Here is a 17,887-nt window from a genome sequence, read left to right on the forward strand (position 1 = left end):
TACAATTTATGAATAAAAGTGTCTTACTGATATTACACAGGGTCCTCATTTTATGTTGATTGCTTTATCATAAAATCTGAGACAAAGCTTGAATTTTAGCAGACTTTCTAAATGTACTCAGTATAAACTACAGACTACATTACAACTTTTACATTACTGGTCTAAGAATACTTTCAAGTTTATTTACAAAATGAACTTTAAATGCACGTACTTGCTGATATGTAAGCTAGAAGTATAGCACATAAGCTGGAAGCATGGACTTTTTCCACCCCCACTGTTCAAATGCCTCTCTTAGGTGAGTAAGCCATGGGCAATTGGAATGAATAGAAACGTAGAGTATTTCTCCACCAAAATAAACATCCGTTCTGACGGTCAGCAATACTGGTTAGTGGCATTGTAAAGCCATCTCTGTGTGCACACAACAGCTTGTCCATCCCTCTACAAACCTCTCCTTCCCCTGGAGTGCTCTCTTAATGCTGCTAAGGAATGACTGGAACCAATGCAATCCCTGGTCATCAAGATCCAGCAGGAAATGCTCTCCATCTGCATTTGCTTCTGGAGATTATACCATCTCTGAAGAGCAGTTCTATATTTCTGTGTTCCCAGAAGGGCCTAGTGTCTTGTCACCTGCACTCATTACCCAAGTTACTTTTTCTTTTCTTCTACTCTCCTTCCTTTTTATCCCAAATTAGCAATCTAGCATTGATAATAATAGTAGGAAGTGGCAGAATGAAGGACCTTTCCCATTTAATTCAATGATATAAATATGAAACATTTATCATTTACTCAGCTCGTAGGTCTGCTAAAGACAAATTCATCTGTGACACATGCAAGATAAATTCACATCTCTTTCTAATAGACTTCCATTAGTATCAGACTTATAATCCATTTGCCTAAAGCCTTCAGTACCACCCATGCAGCGTAGGAGATTATGACTCTATTCAATTCAACAGGAATCTATTTTAAAAACTCACAGCACACACATTCAGAGCTATGACTTCATTCAAGCATATTTGCTTAAGCTGCTGTCTTCTTTGTTGCAACACTGAGCTGAAAAAGGATATGTAATCCACTGCTTGTACGCACCCTCTATTCAACAGATTGTTTAAGATTCTGCCTGTGCCTAAGCTCCATCTACTACTAATCTTTTCCCCAGAAGCCCAGTTTTCCAGCTCAAGCTATAAAAGTACGTGAGTTTTTCTTTGAAAGTTCCCAATTCTATGATACATTCAGTGTCATCATGTACACACACTGTAGTACACCTGCACTACCTGACACATCATTGCTTTAAATATGAATTCAATGTCAAGTATGACATCTTTACACACCACTGAGACATACACATTTTTTTCTGTTAGATAAACACACATATATCTTCTGTATATGTATACATATATCAAATAAATGTTCTAATTGATATGTTTCCTTCAACTCCTTTATCTAATCTGAACCATAAATCTCTAAAAAATGTTATTCATGTTATCCTTTTGGATTTCAGATCAGTATAAAAAGAGGTTGGTCTAGGGAAAAAAAAAATCTGAAAATAATTTCCCAAATTAAAAATCAGTCCCATCAATGATGTATTTTCTTTCTTTTCTCTTCCCTCCATTTCTTCTCCCCATTTCTTCATCCCCACATCTCATGGTGGCTCTGTTACTACATCAGAGACCAGATTTTATTTTCCTACCCTCACTCCTTGAATTCAGTAAGCCTTACTGTCATTTCATTCACTTATTGTCAACAGATTTTCTTTCACTAAAAATGTATTTCCTCAAGCTGCACAGTTTTGGGGGAATATCTCTGCCTCTTTTTCTCCTGTTATGCTGCAACAGAACTGATATTCCCTCACATTTTTAGCCACAGTTTCTTATGGGAATAAAGAAGATAGTTCAGTGAAATGCAGGTGGGTTTGTTTGTCACCAAACTGCTCCTTGACTAACTGCAACCAAGATTCATGAAGACTCAGTAACATATGAAAGAACCAGGAGTGATTTCATCCAGAAATATTTCACGTTTGTTAGTAGCTACTCAGTAGGCAATCCTCGCTGCTTATATAGCTTAGCTTATAGCTACATAGGCAATATTCCTCATGGTAGCAGCAGAAGGTAAGCTAATACAACAAATATCAATAACTGCCACAAGCTGTGGCTCTATCTAACTTTTCTTCCTACCAAGACATTTCAAGGAAGTAAAACAACCAGGACCCAAGTAGTGAAAAGATATGAACGGTGACAAAGAGAAGGTATAAAAGAAAACCTCACTCACATACTCCATTAGTACCTGTCAGCTCTTGGAAAGCAGAGACTCAGTCACTATTATCAGGGTAAACAGTGCTTTTAAGGATGAAATTTATTAACTCTATTCTACAGCTTTCCCATTTACAATTATATCCGTCTTATTACATAATTAGGCCTGAAGAAATAGCCTCTTTTTTTTTTCTTGATGTATTGTGTAGATCCATAAGGAGATGATATAACTTAAGAAATCTGGTTATGGCAGAGCTTGTGCATGTGCATGTTAAGAGGATGGGGCCTGACTTTTTTCAGTGGTGCCCAGTGACAGGAAAAGGGGCAACAGAAACAAACTGAAATATAGAACATGTCTGAACATGAAGACAAACTTCTTTACTTTGAAGGTGTCAGAGCACTGGAACAGGCTGCCCAGAAAGGCTGTGAAACCCCACCTGAATATGATCCTCTGCAAACTGCTCTAGGTGAGGCTGCTTTTAGCAGAGGGGTTGGACTAAATCATCTCCAGAGATTCTTTCTATTCCCAACCATTCTGTGAAACTGTGAAATATGGAGGGGGATAAAAAGAAAGGGAAAAAAAAAAGAAAAAAAATTATCCATATTTTAACTTGCTGTACACTTAGTACAAAGAAGTATATACCAGATGTGCATGGGAGCAGAAAAAGCACAGGTATTCTGTGTATTCTAGACACCTAATTTGGGACTTCATATTCTATACCAAGTTCACAGAGATACTGTTCTTTCAGAGCATGATTTAAGGCACCTAAGTTAAGTTTCTAAATGCTAACAAAGAGCAGTGAATTCCCCCCTTAAAGACTCTGCCTGCTTCCATCATCTTGATAGGTAGCCTAGGCACTGAGGTACCTGGTGGGAATTTCTCTCATGTGCTTGCATGCATGGGAGAGCATGGCAGCAAATAAAGAAAGTGGCACAGAAAATGACACAGGTCTCCAATAAGGTGCATTAGAAATATTTACTTTAAGATTATACTAGCTGACTAGTGAAAGCCTGTGATGACCTACTCCTAAGAGCAAGGAAGCACCTTGTATTACTTCTGTAATCATAGGGAGACTGTAGACACAAGAAGAAAGTTGGCGTAAAAGAAAAGAACTGTATGACATTTTTCAAATATGAGTGGTTGTTAGAAGGACTCCATAGATAATCTTCCCTAAGTGATTAACAAATACCTATGAAAATGCTTCCCTTTCCAAGGCCAACATGGGTATGGTAACACTGCTCACTCTGTGGGGTATCCAGTAAAACCACTACAGCGTAAAGCATTCTTCTTTATGAAATTAGTAAGCTAATAATGTCCAAGCAAGTGTTTATTTTCTTACACTGTAGGAACATTAAACAAAAGACAGAACTTTCTAGCATATTTTTAATCAAAAATGAGAATGGTCTAGTGTTGCTGAAACATTCATGTAGAGACAGTGTGGAACAAAAATCTAGGTAAAGCTATGTACAACAAGAAGTGCTAATCAGAAATATTTATGTAAATTTGTAAAACTACTTTTGAGCTCACCATCAGCTCCTGCTGAAACAGTTACTGATAAATATTCTCTCAAGTATAACATCATCCTAGAGATTTATTTTCTTTATCCTTCACCTTAACCTAAGACCTGCTGAATTTCAATTAAAGTAAAAAATCATCTTTATTTTTTGACCTTTTAAAAAGATATTCTCTAAGCACATTTTATCTCTATCAAATTTGATGTTTTAAAGAGATTTGGATGGCTGGGTTTGTATACTGACCTTATACAAGTCCTAGGATTGCTATGATGTAGAGGTTCCTCACAAACACAAGTTGACACTTTACATAGAAACTCCTGGAAGATTAACCATTCCTACTGTCAGCAAGCATGCCTCAGCACACTCCTCAACAAATTTACATCTTCAAGATAAATGGGATAAAAGCTCTAAGTTACAACACCCCGATAAAGAAGATTAGAGACAATCCAGTGTCAGTCTCAGGTCTATGCATGAGCAAAAACATTCCCCTCCACCTTCCTTCTGGATTATGTGGGTAAGAAATTCACTATGAAATAATTTAACACTGTAAGAACACGGCCAACTCAGCAGCCATAGCTGTGTCAGGGTATAAAGGATGCCATTAGGGCTAGGTCTGCTGGATGCCGCCATTCACAACTTACATGGAGGACATTGAGTATATCCTCATCAGAGCCCAGCCACAGTTGGGCACTGCCAACACAGGAAGACATCTATGAGAGCAGAAAAATATCTTGTCCTAAATTGTGCAGGTGGCCCTAGGGTGCAGAGATTTTAGAATCATGTTCTCATGAAATCTGCAGAGGTTAAAATATGAGTTTTGCATCTTGTTAGGACAGACATATCTTCCAAACTACCTTAGAGAGGACTGTTCTAAAGTACTTCTCTGGCACCTGTTGGTATCACCAGTTTTCACTTTTATAGAGATTTAAAGTATCTCAGACAATTAAAAAAAATTTTCATCAAATTTTTGAAGTTTACTGCAAGGCTATTTCATGTTTTTCTCTTAAACACCTCATCAGTCAGGCTGTGAGGACAAATGAATGCCCCACCTACCCAAGCCATCTTTATTGAATAATTATAGAATATGCTGAGTTAGAAGGGACCAACAAGGATCATTGAAGTCCAACTCTGGGCCCTGCACAGGACCATCCCCAAGAGTCACACCATGTGCGAGAGTTGACCAAACACTTCTTGAACTCTGTCAGGCTTGGTGCTGTAATCACTTACCTGGGGAGCCTGTTCCAGTTCCCAACCACCCTCTGGGTGAAAAACCTTTTCCTAATATTTAACCTAAACCTTCCATGACACAACTTCAGGACATTCCCTCTGGTCCTGTCACCGGTCACTATAGAAAAGAGATCAGTGCCTGCCCCTTCACTTCCCCTTATGAGGAAGCTGTAGACTGCTATGAGGTTTCCCCTCAGTCTCCTCTTCTTCAGGCTGAACTTGATAAGTGATCTCCTTGTATGGTTTCCCATCTAGGCCCTTCAACATCTTCGCTGCCCTCTCTTGGATGCTCTCTAATACCTTAATATCTTTTTTTTATATTGCGGTGACCAAAACTGCACACAATATTCAAGGTGAGGCCACACCAGTGCAGAGCACAACAGGACAATCACCTCCCTCAGTCAGCTGGTGATGCTGTGCCTGATGCCCTCCAGGACACAGTTGGCCCTCCTGGTTGCCAGGGCACTGCTGACTCATATTCAACTTGCATCGGTCAGAACCCTCAGGTCACTTTCTGTGGGGCTGCTCTCCAGCATCTCTTTCCCCAGCTTGTACAAACATCCAAGGTTGCCCTGTCCCAGGTGCCGAATTCAGCACTTTCCCTTGTTGAACTTCATATGGTTGGTGATTGCCCAGTCCTCTAATTTGCCAAGGTCTCTCTGCAGGGCCTCCCTGCCTTCGAGGGAGTCAACAGCTCCTCCCAATTTAGTATCGTCCTACTTGTGCTGAACATCAGAGCAGCTGGAACCTTTAGTCAGAGACCTCAAACTGAAGGGTAGCAGGGAACTTACTATAAGTATACGTTTTCTAATTCATAAATAAACATACTAGCAGTTCGTCAAAAGTGAGCTATTTTAAAATGGTATAAGCATAAAATGAAACGACAAATATTAACTGGTCAATCCATTCATCACTGTAGCTTTATATCTTGTCTTAAATTAGTAAGTAATCTATCTGGAACAGATGCTGTAGTTTTAAGATTAATACTTTTCACCTTCCAAAAAAAGTCAGGGCTTGTCCTCACACAGAAATCTAATTAGTCACCCCAAGTACTGCAGAATTTCAAATTTACTCAAATTTTCAAAAGCAAACAAAAAACAGTAACAAAAGATAAATTTAATGTGAACATAGAGGCATGGGTTTAACATTCCCTAGGTCAGTTTGGGCTGCCCACCATGCAGGTCTGAGCTGAGAGAAGCAAGTGCTTACAGATTTACAAATCCAGCTCATTACAATAGCTAAAATGCCAAGAGGTGGTCCTTGAGAATATGTTCTTGGGCTTGCCATGGCCAATAAACCTTGTTGTTCACTGCAAATGATTTTCTCCAGCTGAGTTTACATTAGCTCTTAACAGCATTACGATGGCATTGTGCCACTTCTATATTCTCCTTTATTCCAATTCGGTCAAGTTCTCAGCAGGACTGACAGAAGCCAAAGCACTGCTACAGTATCTGAGTAACTTTGCAAAAATCTGCTGGTCACCCCTTTTTTCAATCCTGATGGACTTAGGGAAAGACTGAGGAATTTACATAAAATGCTTACAAGTTGGAAGTACCTCCTGCATATCAAGCTTCCTTGTGACTGCTCTAGGCTGATGGGGACCTGAACACCTGGCCTTCTCATGAAGACACTCAGCATGCTCTGAAAGACTCAGATGTTGTGCATTTGGACAGTGCCTTTCTTACTCACCTGTTATGAAGGCCAACTAATAATTGCTGGAAGTCCAAAACCTCCTTACAGGCACTGTACTCCGAACAAGTATCTGAATAGTTCCAGATCCATCACTGTTTCATTCACAGTTTTATACCTAAGTTAATTAACTGAAACCAAGAGAGCTCCAGCATCCTCTTCGGTGTAACGCAGAGGAGGGTTACACATAAGTTCAATTATCATCAGTGGTAGTTATGTATATGTGCTGGGCAGAAAGGAGCAGCTGTCCTCTAGTAAGGCACTAGTCATGACAAATATTATACTCACGTGGGACCCACATAATTGTCTTTATAAGCACACCACAAAGCAAGAATGATTGCAAATGCCAGCAACCAAGAAAAAATTCCCAGCATTCTCCCCTCCTTTTTTTTTTAATTTTAATGCACAAAGAACTGCACATTTCTCCAGCAAATAGAGCTTACTAAACCAGTTGCCTTTTGTTGTTGTCCTTATACCGATCTGTGATATTATACAACAGATACCACTTTATCAGTGTCCATAAATAACTTTTATTATGCATCAGAAAAAGCACAGTTTAGCATGATGCAGAAAAGACCTTTCTTCCAGTCATTGAGGCCAATAACTTCTCTTCTGTACCTGCCATTATGACCCTACCTCTGGATGATAGCTTTCAATTACAATAAAAGAAAGAAAAAAACAAAAAGAGATTGTACCAGACAGTAGCCCCTCTAAATAGTCTGAGAGGTTGCCAAGACCAGAAATAGGCATTATTAGGGACATTGCTGAATACTACATCCAGCTTCAGTTTGTTGTGGTTTTTCCCCTGCAAGTAACAAATTTACTGCAAGCTCCACATTCAGGAAAGCCAGTCTGATAAAATCCAAGACAATGAACTCTATTTTCAGGATACACTGAAGCCCATATCTTATGTTAACACTACCAGAGCCATCATCTGGCTTGTTACCAAGTTGCTGTCACTGGTTGGGAGTGCTGCAAGTGTCAAAGAAAATAAAAGCTAACTGGTCTCAAGGGCATGGGATGGGCATGGACAAAAACTTAAAAATAAATTAAAAAAAAAAAAGGGAAAATCAACTTTATATCTAATGGTAAAAATAACATCCGAATTCTTTTTTTTTTTTTTTTTGACAAGCCTCTTACCATTTTGCATTCCTTTAGTGCTAATGTTTTCATCTGTTTTGCTGCTATTTGTTCTGCCAATTTGAACAACGATATAATGCCTGATATTCATGTGGTACTCACAGCACCTTTGTCATTGGTGGCTCAAGAGCACAATGAACAGTATCTTGAGTTTAATGTATATGTGGTTTTGTGAAGGTAGCAACTACACACAATGGGGTTTTTTCTCCTTTTGTTTCTGTCCTCTGTAATAGAACACCCTGCCACCGCAAAGACTGTGACCAGAGTATAATGAAAAATGCTAAGCCACTGTTGGTCATTGCAAAAATTTGCAAACTTTACATTTTGTTTAATTATTGAAGAATAGCTTTTAAAAGAGACATGCATTGTTCTAGAGACATCGTAGCATCTATCTTCCTCTCCTCACAAAAGCTTTTTATCTTCAAACAAGAAGAATATACTTGTTGAGGGCCAATTAGTAGTCTGTCTATGAAAAAGTTTAAAGGAATTTTTAATTAGTAAATTGACCCACACTATGAGTCATCTGGAAAGGAATGACATCATTTCCTAAGACAGTTAAGCTTTCTTACACAAATATTAGCAAGTACCTTAGACTGAAGACCCTTTATCTCTTTATACTATCTTGTTCTTGTACACCAATTTAATTCACTACTGCAGCATCACTCACAGCGACAGTAAATGCTATTCAAGGTGAACATGGGGAGGCCTTTGACTCTTGTTCTAGGCCTCTAGCATGACTTCCATTCATCCAGAAGAAATGTAATGTATCAGTCAATTATGTTCTGCCTGAATTCTAAAAAAGAGTTTGACAGTCTGTCTTCTCCTCTTTAGTACAGAGATATAATCAAAAATAAGCAGGTTTAACTATATAATGAGGTAAATAAAGGTGCATGCATAATAGAGGCTGGAGTTGCATTCCCAACTCAAGGATCCCTATATCGTTAACAGAAAGAAGCAGCCACTTCCAGAAGGTGGTTCAGAGACTATTAATTACATGCTTAAATGAGATAGCATGAATCTCTCTCCCACCATCTGCAACTGGTCCTGCATTTTTGCCTTCTGAAAGGTGATGTGACATCTGAACATGACAGGCATCATCATTTCAATATGTCTCTTAGAAATAATAGAATTAACCTCATATGCTGCTTTCTGTACAAAACTCCGCTAATGAGAATTCCTTCATAAGAAAAGCAGGGTGAGGAGGAAACCAGAACTTAATCTGTTATGGTATGAATATAGAATACGACAGACTTTTCCTATTCCCATTCACATAACTGGTAACTTGCCAGTTACATGTAACTGGGGACTTGCCACCAGAGATGCTGCCTAACATCCCAACTGCGGAAAAAAAAGAACACCTCTCCATCCCCTACTGCCCCAAACTCCAATATTAGAAAGTTATTACTCTGAATAGCACAAGAAAATCTGAAATTCATTTACGTCATGTAACTGGTATTTTTATTGGTTTTAGCAATTAGTATAATAATCAGCATTTCTATATACATCACATCATTACGTAGCAACAGAGTAGCAAGTTTGTCTATAAAAAGTAAATCTGAGCCTCAGATGAAAAATATTTTCAAGGTATCCAGATACATGTAAACATTTAAGTGGGAATCAGCAGATACCTAAACTGAAACATTTCTCATAAGTTATGTATGAATTAAAATCAAGTTTTTATGAAAAATGCATAAGTATGATCTGTGATGAATAGAACCATTAGCTATGCATGTTTACTTTTTAGTGAACAGAGAAATCGATAATTTTTCTTCTAAATGTCATTTCTAACCGAGGGTTATAGAGTGACAAAATGCTTAAACAATTCTCAGATGCCATCCAGCTGGTACATGTACAACTGGAGAGAGGGGATAAAATGTTTATTTGCCACTGGGGCAAGAAAATGTAATTTAAACTATTGTGTCCGTTCTACTTTACAAGCCAGGTAGCACTCAACAGTCCCTCACTTTCAGTCATCATGATTAAAAACAAAATGAGGATTAACCTGCATGATAATAAACTAAATGATTCTTTAAAGTTATTGTATTTCTAGTACAATTTTTATGATCACACTTTATAGTGATTCCTGTCTTCCTCAGTCCTGTTGGAAGCTACAGAAATCATGCAAACCCCAAAGTGAGAATAAATTGGTTTCATCCATGTGATTTTAGCATCATATTTTTATGGGATCTTAAGGGAGTATGCACAAAAGCTGACATTGTTCTGGTGAAAGCAGGCTCCTTAGTTTCCCTTGACAGGCAACAAAGACACAAATACTTTTCCAAACCAGCATTTCTCAAAATGTAGATAACACTCGTCCTTAAAATCAAAAAGTCCTCACTAAAATAACTAGTGAAAATGCAAGAGGGAGAAAAATATAAATAATAAACTCTGTGAGTGGTAAGACATCTTATAATAGGGGTCTATGATTTTTCTTCTCTCTCCAACTCCCAGAAAGCCTACATTAGCTGAAGGACCACTTTACTTAGGACACAACTCTAATGGTCAGTTAAGGGCAAGAAACAACATTAGGCACTCTGACCTACCCCCTTAAGGAGTCCCTCTTCTGACCACTTAGAAGGCTAGAGAGATTATTCAGACTTAGTCAGATCACCAATACTCTTTTCCCCATCCAAATCTGAAAACACCCACTATGGTTATTGTCTACAAAATGTCACTTAAATTCAGAATATTAAGTAAATTCTTTAGAAATTCAAGATTTCTGACATACCTTTTGTAAAACACCATTGGGAACAGCTGTGTCTTTTGGCATTTTACATCCAGATTAATCTCCTGAGCTCTGTGGAACAATGGGACCAAAAAGGCAGTTTGGAGTGTATTGGTGTACACAAATCAGTTCACTGACATCAGCCTCCAGAGCAAACGCTGGCTGAATCTCTCCAGTCCCTAGGCCCAGGAAAGTTTCTAAAAATTTCATGCTAACTGAAACTGGATGTTGACATCTGTGTCATCAAATGCACCATAACATTGAGAAGATCCCACATGGATTTAGATTCTTTCCTGGAACAAGTCACCAAGTACTGGTTTACAAATCTTATCTGCTGCACTTTGCACTGTGTACATTCTCCAGCTCAGTCTAGGACAGAAAAGTCACCACCATCAAAATATTATGTTTCTGTTTTGAACCACAGAACCTGTTCCTTTCTGTTGACTACAGAACGAGAGATTTACCTCCACTGACAACAGACTGACTACAGAGAGTTTTTAGTGTATTTTTAAAATGCTTACTTAGTGCTTTTTGCAAAGCAACAGGAAAAAGAAAAAAACAAAAACATAACACCCTGCATTCATCATTCAAGGTGTTAGCTCAAATCTCTGTCAATATGAAATTAATTTCTACTGTCAAAGATTCTATTCATGGCTATACAAGAAGAATAGCTTTGCTAGGTATTCTAGGTGCTTATATTCAGGTAGTTTATTCAACTTCTCTCAATCTATTTCAGCCTTTCATTCCTATCAAACACCACAGTATCTGAATGTTGAGTTGGCTCACTGAACTCTAAAGGACTTCAGCTTCCAAAAGCAGTGAATTAAACCAGTTATTCAAATAGTCAGAAATCTTTTACACCTGTAACTTAAGACAACATACTCTGCTTTGCTTGAAGAGCATGATAGTTACTCATGATTATTACACATTCACATTTCTATGATAAATAAAACTGTACCATTCATAGTGAATGTCAAGCACTAAAATTAAATGATATAATGGACCGTTACTTATGACATCCACTTTTTTGCATTCATCACCATTTTTGACCTCAAGTTATACGGGAGGAAAAAAAAAAAAAAAACAAAAAAAACAAAACCAAAAACAAACAAACAAACAAACAAAAACAGTTTTGTAATGAATCACTGATATTTTACCTCAAAAACAGAATTTAAAAAAAAAAAAGAGTGTTTATTTTTCTACCAAGGTGTCATAAACCTAAAAATGTTGCTACATATTTTTTCACAACAAGAGATAATGTTGGCTCTCTGAATTCATTATCAAGTTCCTGTTTTATATATTTCCAGCAACACCTCAAAATCTACTCGTTATTTTTATACAATAGCTCTCAAACACACATCTGCTGAAAGTCTGCTATTTACAGGACTGTTTCCTTTTCACTGCTAGTAGAATCACATGCTTTTGGATACAATGAAACTAAGACTTTCACTTTTCTATCAAATTTGAAACAAAGCAAGAAGAAGAACATTAAGGAAGGCAGGCACAAAGTTGTTGACATAGTCACAATTTCAAAGGCAGCACTTATATTTAAGTACTATCCAAAACACAGAAACCAAGTCTTTCTACTTTTTGCAGATTGAAAAAACTACAGATCCACAGGCTAAGCACAGCAACAACATCGCTTTCCATTCCACATGAAAAGTCTATGTTTTTAATTCCCCTTTTGATAGCAGAAAATGTAGGAACATGTACACGTCATCAGAATTTTCTATCGCAGACACTTGTCTCCTAAAGCTGTTATTGAAAACCACTGGTAGCAGTGACAATGAAACATAATTAAAATACATATGCAAAAAGAAAAGAAACTCTCACTAAAACCCAGCAATTAAAAGTAAAACCCAAAAATTTCACTACCGCTTCTCTGTAACAAAAATGGAAAAAAAGCCAGACATGCTAAGTCCACTGTTTATGTGATGTGGTGTGCTATAGGAAAGTACCCAGACGCTATGCATGGTGTAAGACCCTACATTAACAAAATATGTTCTTCACTGCATAATGCTTCAGAGTAGCTAATCCCAGGGAGTATCTGCTGTGAATGCCTTTGCTTTGCACCTAGTGGGACCTGAGCTCTAATCCAACAAACTTCACTCTCTGAAAGTCCAGAGACAATTCAACCTGCAAACTGTTAAAACATGAGGATTTCCTCAAGAAAGGATATTCATAGTATTAAACTGACATAAACCTGGTAGCTAGACCTGTGATATAGACTAGAACTTGTGATGATCACCACTCCTGAACTGTGTGAACAAGCATAAGAATGTTTACTATTCATGTTTAAAAAAAGGCAACCCAAAACTTTACAGGACTGATCACTAAAACAAATTTTTTCTCAGTAGCTGTTCTCTGCGGTTACATATACCAGTGTTTAATAATGCAAGCGAGAACTGGAAAAGAACAAGACACTCTTCAGTCATATATCAAGTGTGTAATATAGATTATGGGCATCTGTCCTGACATTTGTTGTCACAGAAGACATATGACAGAAACTGCTTCCCAGCTTTTATGTAATTAATTTCCTGGGTTTGAGCAGCTCCACCACTTTACCTACTCAGATCAAATAGGTATCTTCATGTCCAATAGGCAGTTAAATATGTGTTTATGGACATTTGTATCACAGTTAAGTACAGAAATTACTTCAGCCGATACAGTTTTTGAAACAAAGTATTCGAACTTTCTCTTAATCAGTATCATTCACTCGCGTAAGAGCACAGAACAAGGATATTCTATACAAACCATTTTGATCATTTTTTTCATTAGCTCAAAGCAAAAAAAAAAAAAAAAAAAAAAAGGATTGAGCTTGTGTTAGCAAAAGCAACCAAATCTGGGTGCCTATTCCATTCTTTTTGGCCAATATGACAGACTTGGACGGTGGCTTCAGCCAGAATTGTAACAGGATGAGTTCATGAAGAAACACCACCAGGTTTGTGTGCCAGTGTGCTTATGGTCCCAACTGTGAGCTGTCAGCAAGGGAAAGGAGAAAATGCAATTGCCACACATTGGTGTCTGCAAAAGACACCTGTTTTCAGAAACTGGGGGTATGTGTAGAGCATCAGATTGAGTACCCAAGAATCACTAACTGACCTTTTGGACATATGCACCTTGTTTATAAATTTTACATAGTTTTTAATACTCAGTTGGAATATCTGAGTTACAATTTACTTAAAAAAAAAAGAAGAAAAGAAAAAGAACAGGCAAAATTAATTATATAAATATACAAAATTAATTATATAATTAATAATTAATTATATAAATAAATTCAGTAAATTCAGACAGAAACTGAGAGAAGGGAGTGTAAAGGCTGAATTATCTGTCATCTAATCAGCCTTAAGAGTATGGCAAACTTTGCCTCATGGATAGATACAATAAGGCAATGATTATTGGAGACATTCTTTATGAAATGTTGTCCTTTTGCATCACTGCACTTGGGAGGAGACCTTCTAAGCTGAAAACAGGCAGTACTTTTAACTGTTTTGCCATGCTCCAAGTTTTCCCAAGCAGCAACAGCGGGTAGGGAAAAAGTTAGACAATTGGTTTCTGTGGGGTTCTTGAAGACTTCCAGAAAGCACAATAATCTTGGCAGTTTCACCTTTGCTGCTCTTGGTATTAAAAAGACAAGGCAACAAGATATTAGTGTTACTGATGTAAGCTATTAATAGAAAGGAGACACCCAAAAATAAAGAGGTTTAAAGGACAAAATGCAACAGCAGAGAATTCTTTCCTTGCAACCAGGATAGTTAACACACAACAAAAACCACCAGAGCACCCATGCCTGGGATTCTCTTCAGAAGGAAAAAGGACAAAAGAGACCAAAATTAGTACCTTAAAAAAATGAAAATATATTTTGAGATAATTAATTTGCACACAGAAGGTGATGCCTTGCTCCTGACATGAGCAAAATTAGCTCTTACTGTTAATTCTTCTCATTGGTTATAAAAGCAGATGAAAATGAGCTGTCAAAGGTTGTTTTCCATAGTGCAAATGAGAGCACAAACAGGAAGGTATATGTATGTTAATAAGGAGAAAGCAATGATCAGTATGCCCTTGAGAGTAGAAGCATTCCTTGAGGTTTCTGATAAACTGATGGTACAGTATGTTGCCTTAACTATAAGCACTAAAAATGCATTTATGAAAAAAATTTTGCTTGTGCAGGGTCTCTCAAACTGATGGAGCTCTACTCCTGCACCAGTACTTGAAACAACCACCTTTTCTGTCCATTTGCGACATCTACATCATTTATACATACACAACATGCAACAGCCTCTCTAATGAACTGCAGTATTCCACAGTATTATTTATTGTGCAGTGCCTACAAAGACCAATTAGATCTCCACACCCTAGCTTTGCAGTATTTGAAGAATATACTTACATTAAAAAAAAAAATAAACCTTTCTAACAACTTTTTTTCCTCAAACAAAAGTATACTCTCTACTCAAATACAACCATTTTAAAGCTTATAATCTTTACATTATAACTTTCAAGTATTTTTTCAAATATGGTTATCATTGTAGAAATGCTTCCCACACCCATCTCCTCAGGCCAGATAACTTCTAGATCCTTTGTATTTGAATATGCATCTGCATTAATGTGGTTGCTAATTCCAGGATGAATCTTGACAGCATTTGTTCCTTTAAATAGTTTTTACCTAGAAAAGTGGTGACAACTGATTAATCACCCATGGGCCTACTAAGGGGAGTTAAATCTTGACTTAAAACTCATGATCTATTCCCATATGATAGTATATGGTACATAAAGGTATATGACGTGATTTTAATAAAGTGCATAATTTTTTTCCATTCTCATCTCCTTTTTCTCATGCAAATGATTATTCCTGCTTTTAACCTATCTAAATGTCATTACACAGGCCAAGTGTGATTCAGAGGTTTGCATTGCTGCTAACACATTCTTTTCTTGCTCAATAAAAATATTGAAGTTTGCTTTCAGTTTATGATTCTGCTAAAATTTCGCTTAAACTACTCCAGAAAACAGCATTTATTTTTAAAAAATATATTTATTTGACCTTTTTTTTTAGAGACACTTGTAGAAAGCTTCCACTAATGCTACAGTAATGCTAGTAATTGTACATTAGCTTACCTGCTCATCCACCTGCTGATACATTCCTGTGGGGCATTTCTGCTGATGTTTTTACTATGAGTTCTGCATGTATTTTTGTCAACATGAATTAGCAAATATATTTTCCTTCACAGTCTTTCAAAACAGTAATAATTTAACATCTTAGCACGTTCTATAGTCATCATAAGCTCCTAGTTGTTGAATGAAAGCAAAAGTCAATCTTCGATCTTTAAGACACACAATATAAACCATGTTTTGTTCCCTTTGCAGGAAGAAAAAAAAAAACAAACTATGCCTCTGAAACTTAAATAGATTTGAAGAACTTCAGTCACTAATTTTATGTTTCCAAATTGCTGGAAAAGGTTACATTCCCACCATTCCACTCAAGATTCAGTACTACTATTCAAGATTCTTTTTTTAGACTATGTGCATGAATAAATCACTTCTGATAAGATACAACCAGTTACAAAGAATTAGATAAGTTAGGTGAAGAACAGCATATATAAATAAAATGTTTTCCAGAATACAAAAGGATTATGGGTTGATGACAACTTATAAAAAGACCACAGGCATTTTGAATCTCTAATCTGCTAACACATCTTTCTTTCCTATGTACTGTTTTACTGATTTTGGTCCCTGAAATCTACTAGGTGTTTTCTTCTGTAGTTCTCTTAGTATCTGTCTGCAGGAAATGAATTGGCAACAATGCTGGTTGCTATTTATACTGACTTACACTTTCTCAGCAAAACTATTCAGTAAGAGGTAGAGGGATGAAGTAGCAAGAAATATTTCCTTTCTACTATGAGGTTAACTGCTTAACAAAGGTGCTTCCAGCACCTGTTCTGCCACCACATCAACATTTGGTCTAATGAAAATAAGAAATGGGACATATTCAATTGATAGGTCTTTATCTGTGCATTACTGCATCCAAATCCATAGGAACTCTATATATCATGTATCTGATTTCACAACAATAAAATAATCCACATATACATTACAGGAAGGGACATTAGTTTTTTAACTTTAAACCCTGTCTCTTTGAAAGTGCCACAACACAATTGCACAGACTAACCATCTTGCTAAGCAGATCTATTTTTAGGCAGTTTCTTTGTTATTGTATCACAGTGCCTACTTTTTAAACTCAGTTTAGTTTTGCTGGTAGCTGAGCTTACGAGTTTTGCCACACGTCTCCTCCAAAGGTAAATATAAACACATAATTGTTTTAGTTCTGTAGCACCATAACGATACAGTGTTAACATACATTGGACAGTAAGTCTGAAAGGGGAAAAAAAAAAGATACACATCTGCAGAAGAGCTCAGGCGTGATAACTTCACACAGACACACACCTGTATGGCAAACTGTTTACAAGCTGCGCATCACCCCTGACACGGCCGCGTCCCTGCCTTACATAGGGCCAGCCAAAGGAAACCAGGTACCAACTTGAGTCAGCGCTTGGGAGAACTGCCCGAGTTTATTAACTCCGCCGTGAGCCCACCGCAGCCTCCCTGGCAGAGCCTCCGCCAAACTACCTGTAACACAGCCCCTTTTTCCCACCCTGCCGCCTCACGCGGATCCCCATGCCAGCCCACGCGTCCCCTCCTCGCCCAAAGCGCGGGCGCTGCCCTCCCCCCCCACCGCCGCTCGCGGGGCTCCCGCTCCGGGCAGCGGGGGACCCGCCCCACTACCCCCCTCCTTCCCTCCCGCCCGCCTTCCTTGCCCCCCCCCTCCTCCGCGGGCCGCCCCCGCCGCTACTCACCAGCTGCGCGCCGCACACGGCCACCAGTGTGCACCGGCCACTGCAATAGCCCATGGCTCCCGGCACCCCGCGCCGCCGTCCCGCGCCGCGCCCACTCAGGCGGCGGGAGAGCACCGCCCGGCCGCCGCCCGGCTCCCGCCTGCCGCCGGCGAGCCCCAGCCCGGGACCCGCATGGGGGCGCGCCCGCCGCCCGCCCGCCCTACCCGCGGCCGCAGCGCCCGCCGCCTCGGCGGTCGGCGGCAGCGGGGCCGGCCGCCCCCGCGGAAGGCGGCAGCGCCGGGGGGAGGGCGGCGGCAGGTGCCTGCAGGAGCAGCCGCGCTCTGCCGCGCAACCCCAGAGGCATCTAGGCTTCAAAGTTTGCCCCCTCAACTCCGCTCGCAAACCATCCGGGCTCGCAGCCGTCTGCGGCGGGGGGAGGCGGGGGGAGGAGGGGAGGAGGGAGGGAGGGACGGGGAGGCGAGGCAGGCGGCAGCGCCGAGCTCGGTTCACGCTCGCCG

General features: G+C 39.0%; 1 protein-coding gene across 2 annotated transcripts in view; it reads right to left on the reverse strand.

Moving 5' to 3' along the window:
- The window catches only part of NKAIN2 (sodium/potassium transporting ATPase interacting 2), a 542,008-nt gene extending 524,525 nt beyond the window's left edge, over window positions 1-17,483 (reverse strand). For both annotated transcript variants that reach the window (XM_051792302.1, XM_051792301.1), the window contains exon 1: window positions 17,391-17,483. In XM_051792302.1, coding sequence (XP_051648262.1) covers window positions 17,391-17,444 — 54 coding nt within the window. In that variant the 5' untranslated portion in view covers window positions 17,445-17,483. The remainder of the gene's footprint in view (window positions 1-17,390) is intronic.
- Window positions 17,484-17,887: the final 404 nt, after the last annotated feature.

The sequence above is a fragment of the Manacus candei genome, unplaced genomic scaffold (genome assembly GCF_025592945.1).
Source record: "Manacus candei isolate 608988 ecotype Guabito, Panama unplaced genomic scaffold, ASM2559294v1 h1tg000034l, whole genome shotgun sequence".
NCBI classification, from domain to species: domain Eukaryota; kingdom Metazoa; phylum Chordata; class Aves; order Passeriformes; family Pipridae; genus Manacus; species Manacus candei.